Below are 27,989 nucleotides of genomic sequence, written 5' to 3'. Positions count from 1 at the left end.
TACAGCAGAAGAACAGATCCTGCGAATTGCACCCTGTATACAGAACAAGAGAAGTGATACTGTGCAGCTGTCATATAGCCAACATTAAAAAAGATACTGAGAATGGCATCCTATATGAAGAACAAAAGAAGTGATACTGTGCACAGGTCATACAGCGTAAGAATACAGCTCCTGAGAATTGTACCCTATATGCAGAACAAAAGTAGTGATACTGTGCAGCTATCGTATGTACAGCATAAGAACATATCCTGCGTTTTGCACCCTGCGTGCAAAACAAGAGAAATGATACTGTGTACCTTTCATATATACAGCATTACAGATCCTGCGAATTGCACCCTGTACTCAGAGCAAGAGAAGTGACACTGTGCAGCTGCCATATATACAGCACAAGAACCGATCCTGAGAATTGCACCCTGTATACAGAACAAAATAAGGGTAACTGTGCAGCTGTCCTATGTACAGCATTAGAACAGGCCCTGAGAATTGCATTCTGTATACAGGACAATATGCCCCCTCTACATAGAACATGAGAAGTGACACTGTGCAGGTGTCATACTGTATGTACAGCATAAGACTAGAAACTGGGAATTGCATTCTGTATACAGAACAAGAGAAGTGATACTATGCAGCCACCATATGCACAGCATAAGAACAGATCTTAAGAATTGCACTCTGTATAGAGTACATCAGATTATACTGTGCGGGTGTGATATGGTATCCCGGCGGATTCAGATGGTGGCTGTCAGAAGAGCGACTGCAGCATCCTGATGGAGACAATCCCGACGGGGGCAGGTAAGTATACCTACACCCCCAATACCCCCCTAACCCTCCCTTCCCGCAGCCTAACCCTAACCCTCAACCGGTGGTGCCTACACATAACCCCCCTCCTCACAGCCTAACCCTAACCCTCCCTCCCTGCAGCCTAACCCTCCCCCCCAGAAACTGCATCCTATATGCAGAACAATATGTCCCTATGTCCCCTGTGGGAGGCTGGGATACCGATACCTATTCTCCCACTTGGGGTGCCCACGACCCCCCTGGAGGGAGAATAAATTACGTGCCGTCATAGCGTGCCACCGTGCCAGCAGCGTGGCAATCGCAGCGAGCCTGCAAGGGGCTCTTTTGTGCTCACCCTGCTACCGGCATTCCGGCGCCCTGCGGTCAGGATTCTGACTGCCGTGATGACGGGCGTCGGTATTTCAATAACAACCTGTCTCCTGTATACAGAAAAAGAGAAGTGATACTGTGCAGTGCATGGCATAAGAACAGCCTGTGAGAATTGCATTCTGTATACAGTACAATGCACAGCATAAGAACAAGCCGTGATAAATGAATCCTATACAGAGTAGAAGATAAGTGATGGGAGCCTGCGGGTTGGTGGTATCTACAGCAGATCCTGTCATTGTCCCAGTGAAGGCTACAGACTGGAAGTCAGAGTGTTTGGGCTTTTGGTTGCGTACCCTGATCAGCACTCACTGAGGGACACTCATCCGCACTACACGAATGGGGGGGATTGGGTCATGTCTTAAAAGTGGTGCACAGCGAGAAGCTACTGTAACCCAGACCAGTCAGCTTCCAACAAAGGTAGAAATCCACCCCTGTCACTGTGACTTTAGTTTTGGAGACACACAAGCCCCGGGCCACCGGAGACCCCCCATGCAGGCGCCCTCTTATATATTCCCCTCATGCCGACGGACAGCGGCAGGCGCATGCTCTTTTCTGGCCTGGCTGGCCGGCAGAAGGAAGCTCAGCTTGAGCTGGTGAAAAGCAGCAGCCTGCCTCCCCACTACCTCAAAGAGCAAACCTCCCGCAAGGCACGGGAGGCCTGGAAATTAGCAGTCCGGCCCTCCCCTCTGGCTCCTGTTCTCTTGGCTTGGCAAGAGAACGTCAGGATACTGCCACATCCATGCGAGCGCCGTGTCTGCCAACTGTACATTACTCGCACTGGAAGCCACCCAAAGTTGGCCTTCTTTCCCTAAAAGCATTAGCTTCATACTTTAAATAACAGGAACCCTGCGTGCCGGCTGGGAGAGGTTCACATGAACACCGCTAAGCCGCTGACACGGTTCCTTCCCGTCTTTGGCTTGTGTTCCCGCCGCTCGCAGATAAACATTAATAGAGCAGGGATTGTACAGTAGCAAGGGCTGGGATCGGAACTGCCAAGAAAGAAAGGGGAAAAAAAAAAATGTGAATGAAGAAACAAAAACAAAAAAAAAAAAAAAAGTGAAGTTGTTGGAAGATTAAGAGCTGCTGAAGCAACAGAAAAGGGAACTGGGCCATCAGGGAGAGTGGGAGACCTTCACTGGAGGGGTCACAATGCCATGCTCTTGGGTATGGGCCTGCACAACTCCGCGCGGGTTCTCACCGATCCGGCCAGGCCGCAGGCAGGAGCGCATGCTGCTAGCACAGATGACTCCTGCAACATTCGTAAATAGCGACGTTACATCGTGGCTGCGCGAGAGGCGGCGCAATGTTTGTGCCAGCGCAGTAAGGCTGCCGTGGCATCGGTGGCACAGGTGTTTACCCCTTTGAATAGCTGGTAAATACATACACTCAGGGGTTGGTTCTGAATTACCGCAGTTGCTATTACTACAAAGCCCTTTGCTGAGGTAAATTTGTTCATCCGATTGTGCAAGGACTGCGACACCGGCTATCTGAGTGCGCAGACGCTTAACTACCGCCTGGTGCGTCTTTACATGCCACCATCAGTCGCACCATCAAAACGTATAGCAACCCTATGGCCGGTGTGGTTTCTCCATGGGAGTACGGCGTCCTGTGTGAGTGGTACAGCAGCTTTGTACGCTATCGCTTATAGAGACATCCCAATGTGCAAGGACTGCGACACCGGCTATCTGAGTGCGCAGACGCTTAACTACCGCCTGGTGCGTCTTTACATGCCACCATCAGTCGCACCATCAAAACGTATAGCAACCCTATGGCCGGTGTGGTTTCTCCATGGGAGTACGGCGTCCTGTGTGAGTGGTACAGCAGCTTTGTACGCTATCGCTTATAGAGACATTCCCACGTCACGCCTGCAATACTGCTATAAGGTGCAACATCTCCATGCACCCCCTGTTTCCTCTCAGCCACCCTCCAGGAAAACCACTTACATGCGTCCAAATCTGTACTGTGACTCTGTACAAACAAATTCCGGAAACATTCCTCATATGAAAAACATCGCTCCACGGCATCCGCCATTACCTCTGTGCCCCACTCAGAATCAGGCTCTCAGTGACATATTCCACACTCAGACAGTCCCCGCTTATCATCCCAGAAACACCAGTTACTTATTCAGCCAAATAATAACCCTACTCCAACAAGTAACTATAAAAAGAAGACAGCTACATCTCTATCATAGCAGTGTGTGGAGGCTGAAAGCAAAACAATCCAGGTCTTAAGCCCAGATTTTTCAAACCATGGAGCGAGATAAAATGGGGAGAGATAAAGTACCAGCCAATCAGCTCCTAACTGTCATGTTGCAGGTTGGTACTTTATCTCTCTCCACTTTATCGGTCATTGTTTTGATAAATCTTGACCTAAATATTCAGCAAAACAAATGCGTTTCTATCACTCATCAAAAGACAAGGACATACATTGCCTATTTATCAAACAAAGATTTGACAACATGGTGATCTGGGAACAGGCGGGCGCTGAGCGGATTGCCCCCCGGCTCGCAAGGTGCGTCACTCAACCCCCCCTCCCCTCCCCTCTAGGATGGATAATGACATCATAGATGCACCAAATGACCAGATTTTGCACACAGACAAACCATTCCTGATTCAGTACACCTGACCAAGCCCTCCCATCCTACAGGTTCTTTATAACTTGTCTTTTTAAAGATTTTCTTTAAAGAAATATAACGTTATCATTGTAGTTTATTATGCTTTTCATACTTGCACAAAATCACGTGGCGTACACAATATCAAACATTGCACAATAAGGACTAGCACCCTCTGTTATAGTGGAGAATGCAGAACGTGATATAATACTGTATGTTCTTGCTCCGGTGCGAATAGATAGCGCTACAGCGGAGTATCGGAAAGGTTTGGCCTATCATCTATACATAGGTACTCAACTACTTAGCGTTCCAGCAATCCTCACCTCTGTACCCATTATTATTATTGATATCATATTAATACAGTATTATCAATACAACCTGTTACTATGCGTTTCTGTAGCAGGCAAAACATCACCGCAGTCTTTTATACATGCACGGAATGCGCTGCGCTTTCATACCCTCCAACTGTACCTTTTTGGCCGGTACAGTACCGTTTTTTTAAGGTCTTTGTACCGATTTTTGACTCACTGCATCTCCATTGAAAGTATAGGAAAGGGGATGTGGCCACGCCCCCTTTACCGCAGCCACGCCCCTTTCCCCGCAGCCACGCCCCTTTCCTTATTTGTACCGGTTTTTACGTGTACAATGGCCCTCATTCCGAGTTGTTCGCTCGCTAGCTGCTTTTAGCAGCATTGCACACGCTAAGCCGCCGCCTACTGGGAGTGAATCTTAGCTTATCAAAATTGTGAACGAAAGATTCTCAAAATTGCGAATAGAAATTTCTTAGCAGTTTCTGAGTAGCTCGGGACTTACTCTGCCACTGCGATCAATTCAGTCAGTTTCGTTCCTGGTTTGACGTCACAAACACACCCAGCGTTCGGCCAGACACTCCCCCGTTTCCCAGAAACGGCAGCGTTTTTTCACACACTCCCATAAAACGGCCAGTTTCCGCCCAGAAACACCCACTTCCTGTCAATCACACTCCGATCACCAGAACGCAGAAAAAACCTCGTAATGCCGTGAGTAAATTACCAAACTTCTTAGCAAAAATTTACTTGGCACAGTCGCAGTGCGAACATTGCGCATGCGCAATTAGCGGAAAATCGATGCGATGCAAAGAAAATTACAGAGCGAACAACTCGGAATGACCACCAGGTTGCTTAATGTCACGCTTTAAGTGACATTAAGCAACCTGCCCGTATGCTGCTACAGATGCATTGGAAGGTGAAATGACGGAGATCCTGCCAGATCTGATGGTAATAATCTGAGAGCAAATACATATTTTCGGGAGGGTGGACAGCAGCCAGGAGAAGACGAGCTGCGGCCGCTTACTCACAGATTTTTATAGGCCCGATACTCAGCGCACGCTTTTGGAAAACATTCACCTTGTATACAAAACATCATCTCTCATCCTCGCCGATTATCATTAATAAAATAATCCGGCCTGGCAGCAAACATAAGCTCATGGAAGGAGAGGGAAAGCAAACAGCACACAAAGCGGGACCAGGATCATTCGCTCCCAGACTGGCGTGTAATGTAATACTTCCTGCTGGATCAGCCAGCTCCCTGCACTGCACCCGGACCATGGCTGAGCCAAGACATTGCCAGCACAGCTCAGGGCTAGCTTATGGTCCCAATAGCAGTGGTAGATGCTCTCTCTGCTCTGCAGCTAGCGGGGCTACAAGACACTGCAATAACTACAACGACAACAATGTTATCCTCAAAGCAGCATTCTTCTATTCTAGATCTCCTGCATTTTTTCCGGATAACAATGCCACTACGGGGAATGCTCCACTGGAGCCAAAGACCACAACACCAATAAATACTGTATGACAAAGTTGAAATAGGTACCCTGTGCACAGATTTATTTTATTTATTTTAACTCTTCCCACACAAGTGTGACAGGAGCTTCACATCCCTGCTCTGTGCTGCCCCTCTTCACATCACTGCCCCTGTCACATGCAGCCCTGTCCTCACTGACACATCACTCATCTCCTGATATACTCTGTGCTGCTGGGGACCCTGCTCCTCCCACTATATAATTCTCCTCTATGGCTTCCTGCTGTCTCCATTCTCCTCCTCACATCATGTCACTGCCCCTGTCACATGCAGCCCTGTCCTCACTGACATATCACTCCTCTCCTGATATACTCTGTGCTGCTAGGGGCCCTGCTCCTTCCTCTATATAACAGTCTGTGGCTTCCTGCTGCCTCCATTCCCCTCCTCACATCATGTCACTGCCCCTGTCACATGCAGCCCTGTCCTCACTGACATCACTCATCTCCTGATATACTCTGTACTGCGGGGAACCCTGCTCCTCCCACTATATAACTCTCAGTCTGTGGCTTCCTGCTGCCTCCATTTCCCTCCTCACACCATGTCACTGCCCCTGCCACATGCAGCCCTGTCCTCACTGACACATCCCTCATCTCCTGATATACTCTGTGCTGCTGGGGAGCCTGCTCCTCACACTATATAACTCTCGTCTGTGTCTTCCTGCTGCCTCCATTCCTCTCCTCACATCATGTCACTGCCCCGTAACATGCAGCCCTGTCCTCACTGATAAATCACTCATCTCCCGATATACTCTGTGCTGCTGGGGGACACTGCTCCTCCCACTATATAACTCTCAGTATGTGGCTTCCTGCTGCCTCCATTCCCCTCCTCACATCATGTCACTGCCCTGTCACATGTAGTCCTGTCCTCACTGACACATCACTCATCTCCTGATATACTCTGTGCTGCTGGGGACCCTGCTCCTCCCACTATATAACACTCAGTATGTTGCTTCCTGCTGCCTCCATTCTCCTCCTCACATCATGTCACTGCCCCTGTCACATGCAGCCCTGTCCTCACTACATATCACTCACTCCTGATATACTCTGTGCTGCTGGGGACCCTGCTCCTCCCACTATATAACGCTCAGTCTGTGGCTTCCTGCTACCTCCATTTCCCTCCTCACATCATGTCACTGCCCTGTCACATGCAGCCCTGTCCTCACTACATATCACTCACTCCTGATATACTCTGTGCTGCTGGGGACCCTGCTCCTCCCACTATATAACTCTCAGTCTGTGGCTTCCTGCTGCCTCCATTCCCCTCTTCACATCATGTCACTGCTCTTGTCACATGCAGCCCTGTCCTCACTGACACATTCCTCATCTCCTGATATACTCTGTGCTGCTGGAGACCCTGCTCCTCCCACTATATAACTCTCAGTCTGCTGCCTCCATTCCCCTCCTCACATCATGTCACTGCCCCTGTCACATACAGCCCTGTCCTCACTGACACATCACGTATCTCCTGATATACTCTGTGCTGCTGGGGACCCTACTCCTTCCACTATATAACTCTCAGTCTGTGGCTTCCTGATGCCTCCATTCCCCTCCTCACATCATGTCACTGCCCCTGTCACATGCAGCCCTGTCCTCACTGACACATCCCTCATCTCCTGATATACTCTGTGCTGCTGGGGACCCTGCTCCTCCCACTATATAACTCTCAGTCTGTGGCTTCCTGCTGCCTCCATTCCCCTCCTCACATCATGTCACTGCCCCTGTCACATGCAGCCCTGTCCTCACTGATACATCACTCATCTCCTGATATACTCTGTGCTGCTGGGGACCCTGCTCCTCCCACTATATAACGCTCAGTCTGTGGCTTCCTGCTACCTCCATTTCCCTCCTCACATCATGTCACTGCCCTGTCACATGCAGCCCTGTCCTCACTACATATCACTCACTCCTGATATACTCTGTGCTGCTGGGGACCCTGCTCCTCCCACTATATAACTCTCAGTCTGTGGCTTCCTGCTGCCTCCATTCCCCTCTTCACATCATGTCACTGCTCTTGTCACATGCAGCCCTGTCCTCACTGACACATCACTCATCTCCTGATATACTCTGTGCTGCTGGGGACCCTGCTCCTCCCACTATATAACACTCAGTATGTTGCTTCCTGCTGCCTCCATTCCCCTCCTCACATCATGTCACTGCCCCTGTCACATGCAGCCCTGTCCTCACTGACACATCACTCATCTCCTGATATACTCTGTGCTGCTGGGGACCCTGCTCCTCCCACTATATAACTCTCAGTCTGTGGCTTCCTGCTGCCTCCATTCCCCTCATCACATCATGTCTTTGCCCTTGTCACATGCAGCCCTGTCCTCACTGACACATCACTCATCTCCTGATATACTCTGTGCTGCTGGGGACCCTGCTCCTCCCACTATATAACTCTCAGTCTGTGGCTTCCTGCTTCCTCCATTCCCCTCCTCACATCATGTCACTGCCCCTGTCACATGCAGCCCTGTCCTCACTGACACATCACTCATTCCTGATATACTCTGTGCTGCTGGAGACCCTGCTCCCCCCACTATATAACTCTCAGTCTGTGGCTTCCTGCTTCCTCCATTCCCCTCCTCACATCATGTCACTGCCCTGTCACATGCAGCCCTGTCCTCACTAACACATCACTCATCTCCTGATATACTCTGTGCTGCTGGAGACCCTGCTCCTCCCACTATATAACTCTCAGTCTGTGGCTTCCTGCTGCCTCCATTCCCCTCCTCACATCATGTCAGTGCCCCTGTCACATGCAGCCCTGTCCTCACTGACACATCACTCATCTCCTGATATACTCTGTGCTGCTGGGGACCCAGCTCCTCCCACTATATAACTCTCAGTCTGTGGCTTCCTGCTGCCTCCATTCCCCTCCTCACATCATGTCACTGCCCCTGTCACATGCAGCTCTGTCCTCACTAGCACATCGCTGTCTTCTGTGTCTCGGGTCACCAGACCAGCCCTATAAGAGGGATCCGAATCCCAATAAGAAATGTGCACTGTGTCTTACCTTGCTTTTTCTTCTTCAGCTGTTGGATCTGGTCCATCCGCTTGATCAGGATCTTGCATTTGTCCGGTTTGACGCTGAAGTTGTCTATATCCCCGATATTTGCAGAGAGCAGCTCAGCCAGCTCCTCCAGGTATTTGTTTTCTTGCTCTCGCCGACGCTTTTCATTGCTGGAATAAACAAACACATGACGATGAGTTGTGGCAGATGATCCACGGCAAATGCTGAAAACATGCACAGTATTCATTACACCACATGTGCAGAGCCCATTGTCTCTCCGGCTGCACGTATAACACCACATGTTTTCTCATATTGGAAATATCACATGTCTCAAAGTACATGAAAATCCCAAACCTCTCATTCCACCTACTCAAAAAGCTGGGGTACCATGTCCTAAAATGAGGAGTCTGGAGTGGACAGCATTAAAATCTTAAACCAACATAAGCATCTCCTGTACATGGTTGGCTGAGCAACATATTCTAGATTCAGCCCTCCAGGTTAGTACACTTGATTTAAGGTGGAGATGTGTCACAAATTTTGGGGTCCCGGAACTCTGTGCCAAGCCCCTTTCACGAATTGTTAATGGAACATTCTGTGGCTTTACCAACCTTGGAGAGAGATAAAGTGCAGAGAGATTAAGCACCAACCAACCAGCTCCTAACTGTCCTTTTTCAAACACAACCTATAACACGGCAGAAGGCGACTGATTTGTATTTTATCTCTCTCCAAGGTTTGATAAATCTCCCCCCAAGTCTCTTACGGAGCAGAATATAGAACCCCTGCCCTGCACAACCCAAAAGCGCTATATATGCACTGAGCAGGGAGAAGAAGCCTCTTAACCTCTCCAGCCCATAGACACATGCCTACACTGCCCAACACTAACTCTGAGGGTAATAAATAATTCTTAAGGGCCCCATACACTATAACGATATGTGTTGAGGCTGAAGTCGGAGGTGATTTCCCTTGAACTGCCCGGCAGCTTCCCGGGCGCCAGGATCGCATACGATACATCGTACGCGGTCCTTTTGCATACGATGTATCGTATGCGATCCCAGCCATGCCTGCGGGATCCGACATATCACGAGTGCAGAACTAATGACCTAGGGGCTCCGATCCGTTGCTCGCGGGAACACACATCGGATCGGATGTAAAACACATCCGATTTGACACTTTTCATCTCATTTATCGGCCCGAAAGGTTGAAACGGGATTAAATCGGGCATTATTGTTCTAGTGTATGGGACCCTTTACACTAACAAAGCAACTGCGCGTTCCCCAGCACAGCAATACTGAGTCATCAACTACAAGCAATATGGACGCATTCTGCATGGTGTCACCACCCGCACAAACATAAAACTATAATAATACAAAAGAGGAGCAAAAAATAGGCTTATTGGCTCCTTAAATAACGTCACACCACTGAGTGACACTCAAATGACGTTTTCTTCAAATCCAGAGATCATATAGGAGAGACTGAGGCACGTCATTACATTCTTGTCAATGCTGCATTTGGCCACAACTGCAATCACTGATGTTCTGATGTACATACTGAACTCTGCCCACACTGACCTGTCACCAGCCCCGCCCCCTAGCGGGCTACGCACAAGTTCAGGGCCAGCTCAGTAATGCAGGGCAGAGGTGAATAAGCGGCTGATCGAGAAAACGGTGATCATCTGATACAGCATATGTTCATTTGCACACCAGACAAACTAATCCAATTAGTGCATCTGCTATACTGGAACAATTGCTTGTTTGGAAATCTATAAAGGTTTACATAATAACAGGACGCCAATAACCCAATGCACTAACACGCACTATTCATATCGATCATCTGCTCACTAGACTGGTAAACTGTCCCTGTCACATGCACATAGCGGAAGCCGCTACACTGCAGGCTGTCATTACTGACAATAATAACATAATTAGGGCACATAATTCAGGCATGAGGCACTCTGCAGCAGAGATGTCAACAGTGACTTTATAGGTGGAATATTGGCTCAGCATTCCATTCTGCTGATATGTCTTTCAAAATGCTTTGTCCATGCTCAGGCAACTCAAGTCATTTCTGTACAGAGAGGAATTTACTGCACTACTGTACGTGGCTTCCTGCTGCCTCCATTCCCCTCATCACATCATGTTACTGCCCGTCACATGCAGCCCTGTCCTCACTGACATATCACTCATCTCCTGATATACTCTGTGCTGCTGGGAACCCTGCTCCTCCCACTATATAACGCTCAGTCTGTGTCTTCCTGCTGCCTCCATTCCCCTCTTCACATCATGTCACTGCCCCTGTCACAAGCAGCACTGTCCTCACTGACACATCACTCATCTCCTGATATACTCTGTGCTGCTGGCCACTAGACACTTCTGTATGTTCTCAGGGGTCTCCGCGTCACAGTACGCAGCCTGGCTTATATCAGAGATAGATAAGGGACCTCCTTCTAAGCATTTTGAAATAAACCTGATTTAATAGGCCTATTACCAATATAAGACGGCGGGTACTAGTTAGTAAACAGGAAAAGGAAACGAGCTGTAAGAAAACACAATATATAAGACGCACTATAAATGCACACAGACTGTGACGCAATCATTCTGGAGTATAATGAGTCTGGGGCAAAGCCGGTAAACTTGGAAGACAGTCCCGCTGGCTGCTGCAGAGAGCAGGCCGGGTGCCCTCTCTTCCTCAGGGAGATGACAAGAGAATTGGTGCATGTAATTGTATCACCGGCAGGTAAATGGCTGGGTATTACTGCTGGGCAGCTGGATTCCCAGCTCCAGCTAATTGTCAGGACAGGTCGGTCGCAGTATACACCGGGGAGTGAGCAAAACCTCCTTGTGTGCTACATCATCGGCTCCCTGCACCTTCCAAGCACGAAACAGGGGCTGCTTTACGTAACGTCGCCCCACTTCAAGGCCTAACAAGTGCAAAAAGACTTCACACAACAAGGGTTCCGGCAGCACCGTGGTGACTGGAAAAGGCCTGGCTATGCACCGCCATGGGGCACTCCAATTACCGCCCTGTAACCCCATTACAGTACAAGCCGTTATCCTGACGGGGGACTATTATCAGTCAGTCACCGAAACAGGTCTTGGGAAATGTAGAAATCAATAACGTGTGTGATTTGCCCGGAGCAGGGGTTCTGCGGCACGACACAGCCGCAATGAGGGGTGTACCGGGAGCAGAGGTCAGGACAGTTTGCTCTTTGGGAGGAAGTTAGGGTTTATGCTTTTTAATATAAGGCACAATCCTTCTTCATAAAGGTCGTACGTACAAAATGCCAACTTAGCATTTCTCTCTATGATGGACTGAGGTAATATCTCTGAGACCTTTGCACCACTTAGGCCTCACTTTCTGGCATTTCATGGCCGCTGGCCAGACTATAAATATATATACCATCAGGTACCAGCAAACCGAGTGTGACAGGTTGTCTTATAGACTAGACCTACTAATAGCATTTACAGCTCCAGTGACCTATTTGTCAATCATTTCAGAAAGTCTGAGGCACTATTTACCTCATTTTGAGGCACTTTGCGGCATTATGCAGCGAGGGGCTGTAATAAAGTTGCTGTACCATTATATATTATAGCCAAGTGTAAGGCGTTCTACGATATAAACAGTCCTAATGCCAAAAATGGTAAGGAAACTTTGACATTTATTTCTGACAATGACACAAGATATCGCTGCCTATTTAATAGCCGGTCTGCCGTTTAGCTATAGCGGGTCTTTAATAAATACAGATATATCCAGCAGACCAATTCATTATTTCCCTCGGAATGAGACAGACGCAGATGATTATGGTAAACAGCCAATAATGAGGCAGCTGAAGCATGGCAGGGACGCAGCCAGCGCGGAGGCCAGTTGTCATGACAGCGTGGAAGCCAATGATACTGATCAATTCTCCTCATAAAGCAGGGATACCCACAGGCAAGGCTCGGCGCTGCAACCAGGCGCTCGTCAGGCTGCGTAGTAACTGGCCCAGTGATAATGACGTTAGTGTGGTTATTAGATTGGTTCGGACAGGCAGCGGGATAATCAGATTATACAGGGTAGGATTTATCAGGTGATACAATAGGTGATTGTCATCCGCTGGGTCATCCATCTGTGCATTTGTGTTGAGGTGTTATGAGGAACTGGGATTAATTAAAAAAAATATTTAAGTTGAAGTATTAAAATGAGGAATACACACAGGACACGTGCACAGGCCATAAAGTTCACCTTAAATAATGGTTTAAGTGGGGATTAAGTCCGAACCCCATCATGTCTCCTGCAGATGATGGCGTCAGTGACGCGTGTGGCTGTTGTGGTCATTTCCTCACTGGCACAATGCAACCAATGACAGCTTTTGCACCTGTTGTGTGCAGCACCTTCCGCTCTCTGGGACGGGCGCAGTAATGTGGCGAATTATGTGGGTGTACTGAGGTTTTATCATTTGCAGGACAGGTGCGGCTAGGATGTACCAGGAGACGATGCTGATTCATGGATGGAGAGACCCCAGGAGGAGGACCTGCTGCAGTGGTGGAATGGTGCTGTACCCCACTGCGATGGATGTATAGCCCCCAGGAGGAGGACCTTCTGCAGCTGGAGGAGCGGTGCTGTACCCAGCTGCGATGGATGGATAGCCCCCAGGAGGAAGACCTGCTGCAGCTGGAGGAGTGTTGCTGTGTCTGGCTGCAGTGGATGGAGAGCCACAGGAGGAGGATCTGCTGCAGCTGGAAGAAAGGCACTGTGCTCGGCTGCGGTGGATGGAGAGCCCCCAGGAGGAGGACATGCTGCAGCTGGAAGAGTGGCACTGTGCTCGGCTGCGGTGGATGGAGAGCCCCCAGGAGGAGGACATGCTGCAGCTGGAAGAGTGGCACTGTGCTCGGCTGCGGTGGATGGAGAGCCCCCAGGAGGAGGACATGCTGCAGCTGGAAGAGTGGCACTGTGCTCGGCTGCGGTGGATGGAGAGCCCCCAGGAGGAGGACATGCTGCAGCTGGAAGAGTGGCACTGTGCTCAGCTGCGGTGGATGGAGAGCCCCCAGAAGGAGGACCTACTGCAACTGGAGGAGTGGTGCTGTACCTGGCTGCGGTGGATGGAGAGCCCCCAGAAGGAAGACCTACTGCAACTGGAGGAGTGGTGCTGTACCTGGCTGCGGTGGATGGAGAGCCCCCAGGGAAGGACCTGCTGCAGCTGGATGAGTGGTGCTGTACCTGGCTGCGGTGGATGGAGTGCCCCCAGGGAAGGACCTGCTGCAGCTGGAGGAGTGGTGCTGTACCCAGCTGCGATGGATGGATAGCCCCCAGGAGGTAGACCTACTGCAGTTGGAGGAGTGGTGCTGTACCTGGCTGCGGTGGAAGGAGTGACCACAGGGGGAGGACATGTTGCAGCTGTAGGAGTGGTGCTGTGCCCGGCTGCAGTGGATGGAGTGACCCCAAGGGGAGGACCTGCTGCAGCTGGATGAGTGGTGCTGTGCCCAGCTGCGGTGGGTGGATAGCCCCCAGGGTGAGGACATGCTGCAGCTGTAGGAATAGTGCTGTGCCCTGCTGTGGTGGATGGATAGCCCCCATGGGGAGGGCATGCCGCAGCTGGAGAAGTGGTGCTGTGCCCGGCTGCAGTGCATGGAGACCCCCCCCCCAGTAGGAGGACCTACAGCTGGAGGAGTGGTGCTGTGCACGGCTGCAGTGCATGGAGAGGAGGAGGACCTGCTGCAGCTGGAAGAGTGGGGCTGTGCCCGGCTGTGGTGCATGGAGAGCCCCAGGAGGAGGACCTACAGCTTGAGGAGCGGTGCTGTGCCCAGCTGCGGTGGATGGATAGCCCCCAGGGGGAGGACATGCTGCAGCTGTAGGAGTGGTGCTGTGCCCTGCTGTGGTGGATGGATAGCCCCCAGGGGGAGGACCTGCTGCAGCTGGAGGAGTGGCGCTGTGCCCGGCCACGGTGCATGGAGAACCCCAGGAGGAAGACCTCCTGCAGCTGGAGGAGTGGCGCTGTGCCTGGCTGCGGTGCATGGGAAGCCCCCAGGAGGAGGACCTACTGCAGCTGGAGGAGTGGTACTGTGCCCGGCTGCGCTGCATGGAGAGACCCCAGGAGGAGGACCTTCTGCAGCTGGAGGAGTGGTTCTGTGCCCGGCTGCCGTGGATGGAGAGACCCCAGGAGGAGGAAGACCTGCTGCAGCTGGAGGAGTGGCGCTGTGCCTGGCTGCGGTGCATGAAGAGCCCCCAGGAGGAGAACCTACTGCAGATGGAGGAGTGGTGCTGTGCCCGGCTGCGGTGCATGGAGAGACCCCAGGAGGAGGACCTACTGCAGCTGGAGGAGTGGTGCTGTGCCCGGCTGCGGTGAATGGAGAGACCCCAGGAGGAGGACCTGCTGCAGCTGGAGGAGTGGCGCTGCGCCCGGCTGCGGTGCATGGTGTGCCCCCAGGGGAGGACCTACTGCAGCTGTAGGAGTGGCGCTGTGGATGGAGAGCCCCCAGGAGGAGAACCTACTACAGCTGTAGGAGTGGTGGTGTGCCCGGCTGCGGTGGATGGAGAGCCCCCAGAAGGATGAAGATACAGTAAGCTATCATTTTATTTCTATCCCCAACTTGGGCAAGCAATCAATGCCCCAAGACCCCAGCCCTCAGATTACAGGCACTAGGCCTGGCAGCCATTTACCTTTTACACTGGGCCACCAACAAGCAGAGACATTAGGCCTTACCTTCATGCAGGCCTCTAAAGCACCACTGATTTATCTCTAGGCAGCAGGCCCGTGTTACAGACATTAAGAACCAATCTGAGTCTAAAGTGGATAGAATCTTTTATAATGCTGGCTGTTTGCATTGATTGTCATCTGTAACTGTTGTAGTGCAATGCATTGTGCCCTTTTAGTCAGCACGCCGACTGTCGGGATTGTGAGTGGGCGGGATCCTGGCGTCGGTATTGTGACTGGCAGTAACTACATCCCTTGTATACAGCTTAGTAGCGAGTACAGCTGACCACTGCTGTTAGGGTCAGTGTGCTGGTGGTATACTCTAGCTGGTGGTAGCTAGGTGAATAATTACGGTCGATGCGCATTTGCTTCTTCCTGGCGCTTGCACATGAGGCAGTAAGGTGTCTGAGGTGGAACTATTCCATCCTACAGACACCTGTAGTTCTCCACTACAGGCCATACCAGACAGGGGCAAGGGCATCACAGAGAAGCTGATCTGCCCCATGCGTAAGCGCTCCCATGCGGGGAGTTTCCCAGACTTCCACCCCTGTTTTTCAGATGCTTGTGGGTAGAGTTGCAGCACAATGTTTCTTAGCAGTTCCCCGTATCAGGAACCGGTGAGACGCCTTACACTTCTGGGAAGAGGAGTCAGGCTGCTGGCATAGAGTGCTAGCTCCTGTGCTGGCTTCCCTATACCTCATGGTTCTCTTCTGAAGGCCACCATTACAGGCCATAGCGTATACAGCGCCAGGTGCATTTAATGATCTCTCCCAAACACAGTCATGGAAAAATAAACAGCTCTTGAGGGGTGATTTTGCAGACTATAAAGTGCATAACGGGTAGAAAACCTATAGTATTACATCAGAAGATCTGGTGACAGCTCCTCTGTTTAATTAAGGGGGTCTTCTAAAGACCACAAATATTCAAAATGTTGTACATCAATTTGCTATACACTGTGCATCTGTAGTTCCCATGAACAAGGGTCATAACACCCGAAGGCCGTACCGGGGGCCTCCCTATCTGACAGAGTCATTCAGAGACGTCCTCCATCTTTTCCTCAGCCTGTGGAAAGCTGATTGCTATCAGATAGACATTACACCACAATATCACCATATGGTCTGTACCCTGGGAGCACAGCAGCTGCCCGGCACCCATCGCCAGGCCTTCTTTCTCACACACTCGGGGCTAATCAGGCATGGCAAGGACGTTTAATGTATACGACACAGTAAATGCAGCCTTTCTCCACACATGAGCCATTAACACTATGCTGAATCCTAAACACAATATCATGATTTATCTGGGGGGTTTTCATCCTGCTTTTCTTTTGTTAGCGAATTTACATCACATTAGCGCCGCAACTTGTGATATAGAAGGAGGGGCGGGTACTGGAGCAGATAAAGCAGCGATCGGCGGAATAACTCACTTCTGCATGGCGTCACATGGCGAAGCTTTCCTCTTGCGCTCCTGGCTAGCAGGGTCGTTGGAACTGTCCCCAAGTCCACTCATTTTGACCTATTTCACACCTGTTAACAGGAAAAAAAAAAGAGAAAGTTCAGTTCTGAAATTTTGGTACATTCTGAAACCTCATGTGCGACTCACCTTTTATACATACAGCCCCCCATACTCCCCCAAAAAAAACAAAATTGTGCTGAAATCTTTAAGTATCATTGTATATGGAGTTACTGTAAGCGCCGTGCAACCTTATAAGCTGCACAGGAAGTAACGCAGCCCACAGGCAGCCATTTTGTGTAGCTTAGCTAATGCTGGGACTATTAATTGACGAGAATTTCTTAATAAGCGTGAGGCACAGTGTTTTCATGCCTCAGTCATGTCTCCAGTCCTGAACGGACTATGAAGCTGCATTCTCATGGCTCCACAAAATGGCCGCCTTCTTTGTGTATTGTTGACGGATCCGCTGCAGGTTAAAAAGTGGAATGCTTAAAACATAGAAATAAAAGTGAAAATACTGAAAAAGCAAATTAGAGGTGTCAACCGATCAGATTCCAGCTCCCATTTATCCTGTACATTCTAGAAAATGACAGCTAGAATCTGATTGGTTACTGTGCTAACACCGCCACATTTCCTTTGCAGAAGGTAAACACATCAGCTTAAACACAGGCCGGCCGCATGCTGAGAGCAGGTATCTCGCTACAAGCACAGAGAACAGATTCCATATATTTTTGGGTTACATAAGACTGTGCTGAATCTGGCCTGGCAGGTTGTACCCTTCATCTGCATTCAGTTCAAAGTAACCAAATACTACTGAAGACTTGGCACGCAATATCTCTAATAATCAGCATCTGTTGCCTTCGCTTCACCTCAGTGTCTTCAAAAGAAACAGAAATCTCATTGTCTAATCCAAAGGATGTTTTAAAATGCAGACTACTCCACCCACAAACAGCAATTTTACCATTTTACCCCCAGTTGTTGGAGGGGGGTGCTTAAGGTACTGTGGATCAATTGAGATCACCGAGGTATGTGGTAAAAAAAGGAGCTAATTACATCATTGAAGCATGAGGTGCAAAGCAGCTAGTTACATCAATGAAGTATGAGGTTATTAGGTGCAAATTAGCTAGTGACATCACTGAATCAAGTGGTACATAGGAGCTAGTGACATCACTGAGGCATGAGGTGCAAGTAAGCAAGTTACGTCACTGGAATATGTAGTACAAAGGAGTTGGTGACAACACTGAGTCATGTACAAAGGAGCTAGTGACATCACTGAGACACATGGCACAAAGGAACCAATGACATCACTTAGTCACCTGGTACAAAGGAGCTAGTGACATCACTGAGGTATGAGGTACAAAGGAACCAATGACATTACCGTGTCACATGGCACAAAGGAGCTAGAGAAATCACTGAGGTATGAGGTACAAAGGAACCAATGACATCACTGAGTCATGTAACACAAAGGAGCTAGTGACATCACTGAGGTATGAGGTACAAAGGAACCAATTACATCACTGAGTCATGTGGTACAAAGGAACTAGTGACGTCAATAGTTCCTAGTGAATATGCAGCTACTGTCAGTTCAACGGCGAAATCATAAAATGTAGCTTTGCTCCACTTCTAGGGGAATATGGTTTTCGTGCCAAAGCTCTTGGGCAAATCATTCCGTAAATTAGCTTTGTTCCTATCTGTCACCCTGTGCTGTGAATCCCACTTTCTAACTATTCTGTACTTATATAGATATTAGGTAAATGGAGACACTAATTTCAGCTGTACCTCGCTTGAGGGGGGTTACGCGGTACTCTGGGCAATAGGAGTGGCACAGCCCCCCCCCCCCCCCTCACCGCCCCCGTGCTGCTCACTGGGAGTTTGGGAAGGAGGCCTGCTCTGTCAGGGGAGAACTTATAAGCCAGTTCCCGCGCACAGTCCCAGCTAATGGACTGGAATCAATAAGACCAAATGGTGCGTTTTATTACTTGCCTTGTGATAAGCACCCTAAATTACCTGCTTTACATTTCCTCCTGACCTAGATGGCGGATTCAGCAAATGCTCTCAGTTACATAGACACGTATGATACAGATCTATATTTCATACATCGCACGTTCATTTACAACAGACAATGACAACTGACAAAACGCTCCGTGTCATTACTTCGGCATAAAAGAAATGGACACACGGGGCTGTGCATCATTAAATATTTAAAAAAGGGAATATGCGAGTCAGGACTAATGAATGCCTATGGACCATTATCATTAGGAAGAGCCACGAAACATAAAGCTTTTTATTTTTTCAATCCAAATGACCTAACGATCCAACACAGAGATTACAGGCGGCCTCTGACCTGAAAATGATGGGAAAATGAGACAGCCAGTAACGAGGAGGAAACATATTACTGGATATCAGGTATTTGTATAAATTGTGTGTTCCACACGCAATATCCAGACCTGCCAAATCCGCAGGTACAGTACAGTACATATTTGAGGACATCGGAGTAGGTCAATGTAGGTCTCACTGCAGGCGGTGAATACAGAATCCTCTCTCCTACCGATGCAGGGAGAAGACGCTCAGCTGGTTCCGATGTTTATTATGTAAACAGAATTTAGGGACCCCGTGGCAAGAGAGACGCGTGACAGAGATCTCTCTCCGGCCTAGCTGTCATCTGCACAGATGCTGCGAATCATTTACTCTTCTCTTCATCTGATATGGCAGGGAGACCGAGGCCTAATTTAAGTACCAATCCAGATGGCGCTTTTTGTAAAAAAGATGTTTTCTATCAAGGATTTGCTATAATAAGAAAAGCCGAACAACTCTTCCAAACTCCTGTGCGATGTATCAAGAGAACTTTGCTTTCAAGCTCTGTCGGATAAACTCACTTTTTTTTGTTGTTGCAAAAGCGAATGGTTTGAAACACGCGGTGCCATTCAGGGGCATAGGCGGTGATATCGGCTGGGTGTCAGTGCTTGTGTAACCCAAGGAAGTGCAATGCCTGGGAATGACTTGATCAAACCTGATTGGATCATGCTTTGGATATGCCCATACGTCGTCAACGTATTGGCCCCATCTAGATGCTTTTTTTTTTGCACAGGATTCATTTAGTTTTGCCCAGTTCTACTCTGCCATGCCGGAAAGAGAACCTCATGACACAATGACGGATCTAAAAAAACACAAACCTTTTATTTCACGGTATGCAGACTCTCCTATTCATACCGTTACGTAACAACCTGGGGTTTAAATACAGAAACACTTCACATCAGAACAAAGAGTCATTGTCAAGTGGTTCTCCATTCAAGACAAAACTCAGCGGCCTGGCGCTGAGCGTTGCTGTGTACATCCATCGGTGATTGCGTTTTATATGGCCATGAGAGCGGACAGACAATGCAAGAACATGCTATTATAGTTATGCCTGCGTGGCCTATTGGCTCTTGTTATGTCATGGAGACAAGATGGCTGCCTTCAGGGTAAAAATGCTCTAAAGAGACCCCAACGAGCTTGCTTCCCAACAATCTCGCTGTCCCCCCAACGTTTCCATCATATCAGCATCAAAGAGTATATAAAACACCTTCTGGTAGTCAGTCGGCAGGTAAACATTACTGGGCGCTATAAAATCACAGACGGATTGAAAAAAAAAACCCCTCTGCTTATGTCGATTCCTATATTTTGCAAAAAGCGTGGAAGACACAGACGTCTGCCTTAAATTGCTGGTACATGCCATTCGCAATGAAGTCGCTGTCAGATAAATGATGGCTGACTGTGTGATGATCCTGTCACAATGAGGAGATTAATGTGACTGAACGAGGAAGCTCCCTCGGCCCCCGTCCCCAGTAGTAAATCAGAAGTGAGCCTCCGAGTGGCTTTTACCAGAAAAGACATTACAGAGCCGCTTACTAATGATTTCTCTGGACAAATACTATAATATGAAGCGCTGAGCTGCCTATGTGTTATTACAAGATCAATAATTCTACAAACGTGCCGTTGTGTGCGCGATAAGCAGCCATTGCAGATAGCATTAGGGGATTGTACACTGAGATGTGAGGGAAGCTAGAGTATGTCCCTTTGTCAGGTATAATGGTGTCAGCAAGACCTCTCTTTTAGGGGTGTATTTATGAAACAGAGATAAACTAAGACTCTCTCCCCGATTCTCACACTTTATGAAGGCCCAGATTTATCAAGCCTTGGAGAGTGTTAAAATGCATGGTGATAAAGTAACAGCTCCTAACTACCATGTCACAGGCGGTGTTTGAAAAATGACAGTTAGGAGCTGATTGGTTGGTACTTTATCACTCTCCAAGGCTTGATAAATCTGGGCAATTAGCGGAGAAACCTCAGCTTTATCTACCGATAACCTATTGTGCGCCAATATGTTAACTACCGCAGCTCCATAGTCAATAGACCCCCTTAGGTCCTTACTGGCTGCAAACTACAGCATGCATGAGCCTAAAGACCGCCAATCCCAATCAGACACCGGCAGGGGCGGACCAAGAAAAATTGCAGGCAGGCGATGTCCGCATTTGACGGCTATTGTCCAACGGTATTAATGGTGCCTTACTGGATCTGGCAAGATCTATGCAGGCTTTACGGACAAATCTTGCAGCGATAGGCAGCACAAACACTTGTTAAAACAACTGAAAAAAAAAAAAGGGGGTCTGTACCGAAATTGCATTTACTATAGAGTTTAATGAATGTCTGTGGTTCAGTTCAGTCAGGCTACAGTATAGTCTCAGCTATTATAGTTATACATGCGTGGCCTATTGGCTCTGGTTATGTCATGGAGACAAGATGGCTGCCTTCAGGGTGCTCTTGTTGAGGTAAAGCACCGAGTAGACGGAAGCCTTTGATACAGCTCTGCGGCCTGTACTCAGCTGTTACTATAGCTCTAGGTGCTCTACCCTGCTCTAATCCGCCGCCGGCGCACGATACAAGTCTCCTGTTTGGCGAGAGGCTTCTCATTCCCTGAGGTTACCTCCTGTTCAAACTCAGTTCTCTGCAGGTGAGGTGTATCCCATCCGCATGTCATCTCCCCACGGCTCTGCGGGGTGTTTGCAGAGATTTGCCGGGGATTACTCCACATGCAGCGCGCTCTGTGTATTTAGGATGCGATTAGTGTGTGTGTCTGTGCGGGATCTCGGTAAGCCGGCGGTGAATGTAAAAACTCAGGATGCAGCAGATTCCTGACAGACAGGTGCAGCAAGTGAGGACATGAATGGTAATGAGCATCAGGGAGGCAGGCTCCGCAGCCTCACAGGACGCAGCCGAAAAAAGTCAGAACTTTTCCAGAGTTCCAGAAAAGTGTGTGTGGGGTGGGCGACATCCTTGCCGACAGATAACACATTATGTATGTGTGTGGCCCTACGGTACTCATAGGTGTTGGTGAATCCTTTATAGATATACAGGCCAATAAAGCCACAACCACACTCCCTTCACCAAACAGGCTCATCTAATTCATAGACACAGGCCTACTGAAAATCCGGAGAAATCTTATATCGGCATAGCAAAAATCTTGTCAAGGCAGCTGAGCGGTACTGGCCCATAGTGGGAAGGGTTAACGCATGGCTTTACCAGGCCAGTCTTATCCGGCGCAGACTCTGCGTGAGCCGTAGTATGGCCAGTGTGAGTATGCGCACTTGAACTGAAAGATCAGATGAAGTAAAACAATTTGGGGAAATAATAACAAAATGTATGAAATAAAAAAATAAGAATTTACTCACCGGTAATTCTATTTCTCGTAGTCCGTAGTGGATGCTGGGGACTCCGTAAGGACCATGGGGAATAGCGGGCTCCGCAGGAGACTGGGCACATCTAAAGAAATATTTAATACTATCTGGTGTGCACTGGCTCCTCCCCCTATGCCCCTCCTCCAGACCTCAGTTAAGGAAACTGTGCCCGGAAGAGCTGACATTACAAGGAAAGGATTTTGGAATCCAGGGTAAGACTCATACCAGCCACACCAATCACACCGTACAACTTGTGATAAACTTACCCAGTGAACAGTATGAACAAACAACAGAGCATCAACCAATGGATGCCAACATAACATAACCCTTTATCAAGCAATAACTATATACACGTATTGCAGAAAGTCCGCACTAGGGACGGGCGCCCAGCATCCACTACGGACTACGAGAAATAGAATTACCGGTGAGTAAAATCTTATTTTCTCTAACGTCCTAGTGGATGCTGGGGACTCCGTAAGGACCATGGGGATTATACCAAAGCTCCCAAACGGGCGGGAGAGTGCGGATGACTCTGCAGCACCGAATGGGCAAACACCAGGTCCTCCTCAGCCAGGGTATCAAACTTATAGAACTTTGCAAATTTGTTTGAACCCGACCAAGTAGCAGCTCGGCAAAGCTGTAATGCCGAGACCCCTCGGGCAGCCGCCCAAGAAGAGCCCATCTTCCTTGTGGAATGGGCTTTTACTGATTTTGGATGCGGCAATCCAGCCGCAGAATGAGCCTGCTGAATCGTGTTACAGATCCAGCGAGCAATGGTTTGCTTTGAAGAAGGAGCACCCAGCTTGTTGGATGCATACAGAATAAACAGCGAGTCAGTCTTCCTGACTCCAGCCGACCTAGTAACATAGATCTTCAAAGCCCTGACTACATCAAGCAACTTGGAATCCTCCAAGTCACGAGTAGCCGCAGGTACCACAATAGGTTGGTTCATATGAAAAGCTGACACCACCTTTGGCAGAAACTGCGGACGAGTTCGCAATTCTGCCCTGTCCATATGGAAAACCAGATAGGGGCTTTTACATGACAAAGCCGCCAATTCTGACACACGCCTAGCTGAGGCTAGGGCCAACAGCATGACCACTTTCCACGTGAGATACTTTAGTTCCACCGTCTTAAGTGGCTCAAACCAGTGGGATTTCAGGAAACTCAACACCACGTTAAGATCCCAAGGTGCCACTGGTGGCACAAAAGGAGGCTGAATATGCAGCACTCCCTTAACAAACGTCTGAACCTCAGGCAGTGAAGCCAGTTCTTTTTGAAAGAAAATGGATAGGGCCGAAATCTGGACCTTTATGGACCCTAATTTCAGGCCCAAAGTCACACCCGACTGTAGGAAGTGCAGGAATCGACCCAGTTGGAATTCCTCTGCAGGGGCCTTCCTGACCTCACACCAAGCAACATATTTTCGCCATATACGGTGATAATGTTTTGCTGTCACGTCCTTCCTAGCCTTTATCAGCATAGGAATCACTGCTTCCGGAATGCCCTTTTCTGCTAGGATCCGGTGTTCAACCGCCATGCCGTCAAACGCAGCCGCGGTAAGTCTTGGAACAGACAGGGCCCTTGTTGTAACAGGTGCTGTCTGAGAGGCAGAGGCCACGTGTCCTCTGTGATCATTTCTTGCAACTCCGGGTACCAAGTCCTTCTTGGCCAATCCGGAACAATGAGTATTGTTCTCACTCCTCTTTTTCTTACAATTCTCAGTACCTTTGGTATGAGAGGAAGAGGAGGAAACACATAAACCGACTGGAACACCCACGGTGTTACTAGTGCGTCCACAGCTATCGCCTAAGGGTCCCTTGACCTGGCGCAATATCTTTTTAGCTTTTTGTTGAGACGGGACACCATCATGTCCACCTGTGGCAGTTCCCATCGATTTACAATCTGCGTGAAGACTTCTTGATGAAGTCCCCACTCCCCCGGGTGGAGGTCGTGTCTGCTGAGGAAGTCTGCTTCCCAGTTGTCCACTCCCGGAATGAACACTGCTGACAGTGCTAGTACGTGATTCTCCGCCCACCGAAGAATCCTGGTGGCTTCTGCCATTGCCACCCTGCTTCTTGTGCCGCCCTGGCGGTTCACATGGGCCACTGCCGTGATGTTGTCTGACTGAATCAGCACTGGTTGGTTTCGAAGCAGAGGCTCCGCTTGACTCAGGGCGTTGTATATGGCCCTTAGCTCCAGGATATTGATGTGCAGACAAGTCTCCTGACTTGACCACAACCCTTGGAAGCTTCTTCCTTGAGTGACTGCCCCCAACCCTCGGAGGCTTGCATCCGTGGTCGCCAGGACCCAGTCCTGTATGCCGAATCTGCGGCCCTCGAGGAGGTGAGCACCTTGTAGCCACCACAGAAGAGACACCCTGGCCCTGGGGGACAGGGTGATCATCCGATGCATCTGAAGATGCGATCCGGACCACTTGTCCAGCAGATCCCACTGAAAGATCCTCGCATGGAACCTGCCGAAGGGAATGGCTTCGTAAAACGCCACCATCTTTCCCAGGACTCATGTGCAGTGATGCACTGACACCTGTTTTGGCTTTAGGAGGTCTCTGACCAGAGTCACGAGCTCCTGAGCCTTCTCCTCCGGGAGAAACTTCTTCTGGTCTGTCTCCAGAATCATGCCCAGGAAGGGCAGTCGCGTCGCAGGAATCAGCTGCGACTTTGGAATGTTCAGAATCCAGCCGTGCTGACGCAACACTTCCTGAGAGTGTGCTACACTGATCAGCAACTGCTCCCTGGACCTCGCCTTTATGAGGAGATCGTCCAAGTATGGGATAATTGTAACCCCGTGCTTCAGATAAAAGTTCAGGGATTTTAAATTTAAAATGGGTCTGACCGAACCGTCCGGTTTCGGTACCACAAACATAGTGGAATAGTAGCCCCTTCCCCGTTGAAGGGGGGGGGGCCTCTACCACCACTTTCTGGAGAAAAAGTTTGTGAATTGCCTCCACCACTATCTCCCTTTCCATGGGGGAAGCTGGTAAGGCCGATTTCAGGAAACGGTGAGGGGGCATCACCTCGAATTCCAGCTTGTATCCCTGATACACAATTTGTATAGCCCAAGGATCCACCTGTGAGCGAACCCACTGGTGGCTGAAATGTCTGAGACGCGCACCCACCGCTCCTGGCTCCGCCTGTGGAGCCCCAGCGTCATGCGGTGGACTTAGTGGAAGCAGGGGAAGACTTTTGTTCCTGGGAACTAGCTGCGTGGTGCAGCTTTTTTCCTCTACCCCTGCCTCTGGCAAGAAAGGACGCACCTCTGACCTTCTTGCTCCTCTGAGAACGAAAGGACTGCATTTGGTAATACGGTGCTTTCTTAGGTTGTGGAGGGACATAAGGCAAGAAATTTGACTTCCCAGCCGTAGCTGTGGAAACGAGGTCCGAGAGACCGTCCCCAAACAATTCCTCACCCTTATAAGGTAAAACCTCCATGTGTTTTTTAGAGTCGGTATCCCCTGTCCATTGCCGAGTCCACAGGACCCTTCTGGCAGAAATGGACATAGCGTTAACTCTAGAGCCCAGCAGGCAAATGTCCCTCTGGGCATCCCGCATATATAGGGCCGCGTCCTTGATATGTGCCAGGGTCAGTCCAGGGTATCTAACTCCTCAGACAGAGAATCCGTCCATGCAGCTACTGCACTACACATCCAGGCCGAAGCAATTGCTGGCCTCAGCAGTGTGCCATATTGTGTATAAACTGACTTCAGGATAGCTTCCTGCTTTCTATCAGCAGGATCCTTTAGGGCGGCCGTATCCGGAGACGGCAGGGCCACCTTTTTAGACAAGCGTGTCAAAGCCTTGTCTACCCTAGGGGAGGATTCCCAGCGTAACCTGTCCGTTGGCGGGAAAGGATACGCCATGAGTAATCTCTTGGAAACTATCACCTTCCTGTCAGGGGAATCCCACGCTTTTTTCACATAATTCATTTAATTCATGGGAAGGGGGAAAAGTCACTTCATGCTTTTTCTCCCCATACATATAAATCCTCTTGTCTGGGACAGGATTTTCCTCAGAAATGTGTAATACATCCTTCATAGCTACAATCATGTAGCGGATGGCTTTAGTCATTTTAGGCTGCAACTTTGCCTCATCGTCATCGACACTGGAGTCAGACTCCGTGTCGACATCTGTGTCAACTATCTGGGATAGTGTGCGCTTTTGGGACCCTGACGGCCTCTGCGCTGCAGGAGCAGGCATGGGTTGAGACCCTGACTGTCCCCCGGTTACAGTTTTATCCAATCTGTTATGCAAGGAGTTTACATTATCATTTAACACCTTCCACATATCCATCCAATCAAGTGTCGGCACCGTCGGCGGCGACACCACACTCAGCTGCACTTGTTCTGCCTCCACGTATCCTTCCTCATCAAACATGTCGACATAGGCGTACCGACACACAGCACACACAGGGAATGCTCTGACTGAGGACAGGACCCCACAAAAGGCTTTTGGGGAGACAGAGAGAGAGTATGCCAGCACACACCCCAGCGCTATATAACCCAGGGATTACACTGTACCTTAGTGTTTACCCTGTAGCTGCTAATATATGTATATATACTGCGCCTAAATTTATGTTCTCCCCCTCTCTTTTTTACCCTCTAGTGCACCTGAATACTGCAGGGGAGAGCCTGGGGAGCGTCCTTCCAGCGGAGCTGTGAAGAGAAAATGGCGCTGGTGTGCTGAGGAAGAAGGCCCCGCCCCCTCAGCGGCGGGCTTCTGTCCCGCTTAAATGTATAAAAAATGGCAGGGGCTCTGGCATATATACAGTCCCACACTGTATATATGTCTCTTTTTGCCAAAAAAGGTATTTAATTGCTGCCCAGGGCGCCCCCCCCCCCCCTGTGCCCTGCACCCTACAGTGACCGGAGTGTGCGGTGTGCTGTGGGAGCAATGGCGCACAGCTGCAGTGCTGTGCGCTACCTTAAGTGAAGACAGGAGTCTTCAGCCGCCGATTTCGATGTCTTCACGCTTCTGCTGTCTTCTGGCTCTGCGAGGGGGACGGCGGCGCGGCTCCGGGAACGGACGATCAAGGTTAGGTACCGGTGTTCGATCCCTCTGGAGCTAATGGTGTCCAGTAGCCTAAGAAGCGCTACCTAGCTGCCGTGAGTATGTTTGCTTCTCTCCCCTCAGTCCCTCGTAGCAGAGAGTCTGTTGCCAGCAGAAGCTCTCTGAAAACAAAAAAACTAACAAAATACTTTCTTATCTAGCAAGCTCAGGAGAGCCCACTAGGAGCACCCAGCTCGGCCGGGCACAGATTCTGACTGAGGTCTGGAGGAGGGGCATAGAGGGAGGAGCCAGTGCACACCAGATAGTATTAAATCTTTCTTTAGAGTGCCCAGTGTCCTGCGGAGCCTGCTATTCCCCATGGTCCTTACGGAGTCCCCAGCATCCACTAGGACGTTAGAGAAATCTCTAAAATATATATTCAAAGCACAATGCCTATTTCCAATGATTTCCATGTGTTGTCGCCACGCTGAGGGCGATGACAGAATAAGCACTCTGGTGGTACGTAG

The 27,989-nt window shown here is 49.5% G+C and overlaps 1 protein-coding gene across 6 annotated transcripts in view; it reads right to left on the bottom strand.

Annotated features, from left to right (window-relative positions):
* NCOA1 (nuclear receptor coactivator 1) overlaps window positions 1-27,989 on the bottom strand; it is a 492,550-nt gene that overhangs the window by 97,269 nt on the left and 367,292 nt on the right. For all 6 annotated transcript variants that reach the window (XM_063915049.1, XM_063915047.1, XM_063915046.1 and 3 more), the window contains 2 exons: window positions 16,717-16,816; window positions 8,630-8,796 (listed from right to left, as the gene is read on the bottom strand). In XM_063915049.1, coding sequence (XP_063771119.1) covers window positions 8,630-8,796; window positions 16,717-16,799 — 250 coding nt within the window. In that variant the 5' untranslated portion in view covers window positions 16,800-16,816. The remainder of the gene's footprint in view (window positions 1-8,629; window positions 8,797-16,716; window positions 16,817-27,989) is intronic.

The sequence above is a fragment of the Pseudophryne corroboree genome, chromosome 4, assembly GCF_028390025.1.
Source record: "Pseudophryne corroboree isolate aPseCor3 chromosome 4, aPseCor3.hap2, whole genome shotgun sequence".
Taxonomy (NCBI): Eukaryota; Metazoa; Chordata; class Amphibia; order Anura; family Myobatrachidae; genus Pseudophryne; species Pseudophryne corroboree.
The sequence above is the reverse complement of the archived record's forward strand: the minus strand, read 5'-3'. Positions and strand labels throughout refer to the sequence as shown.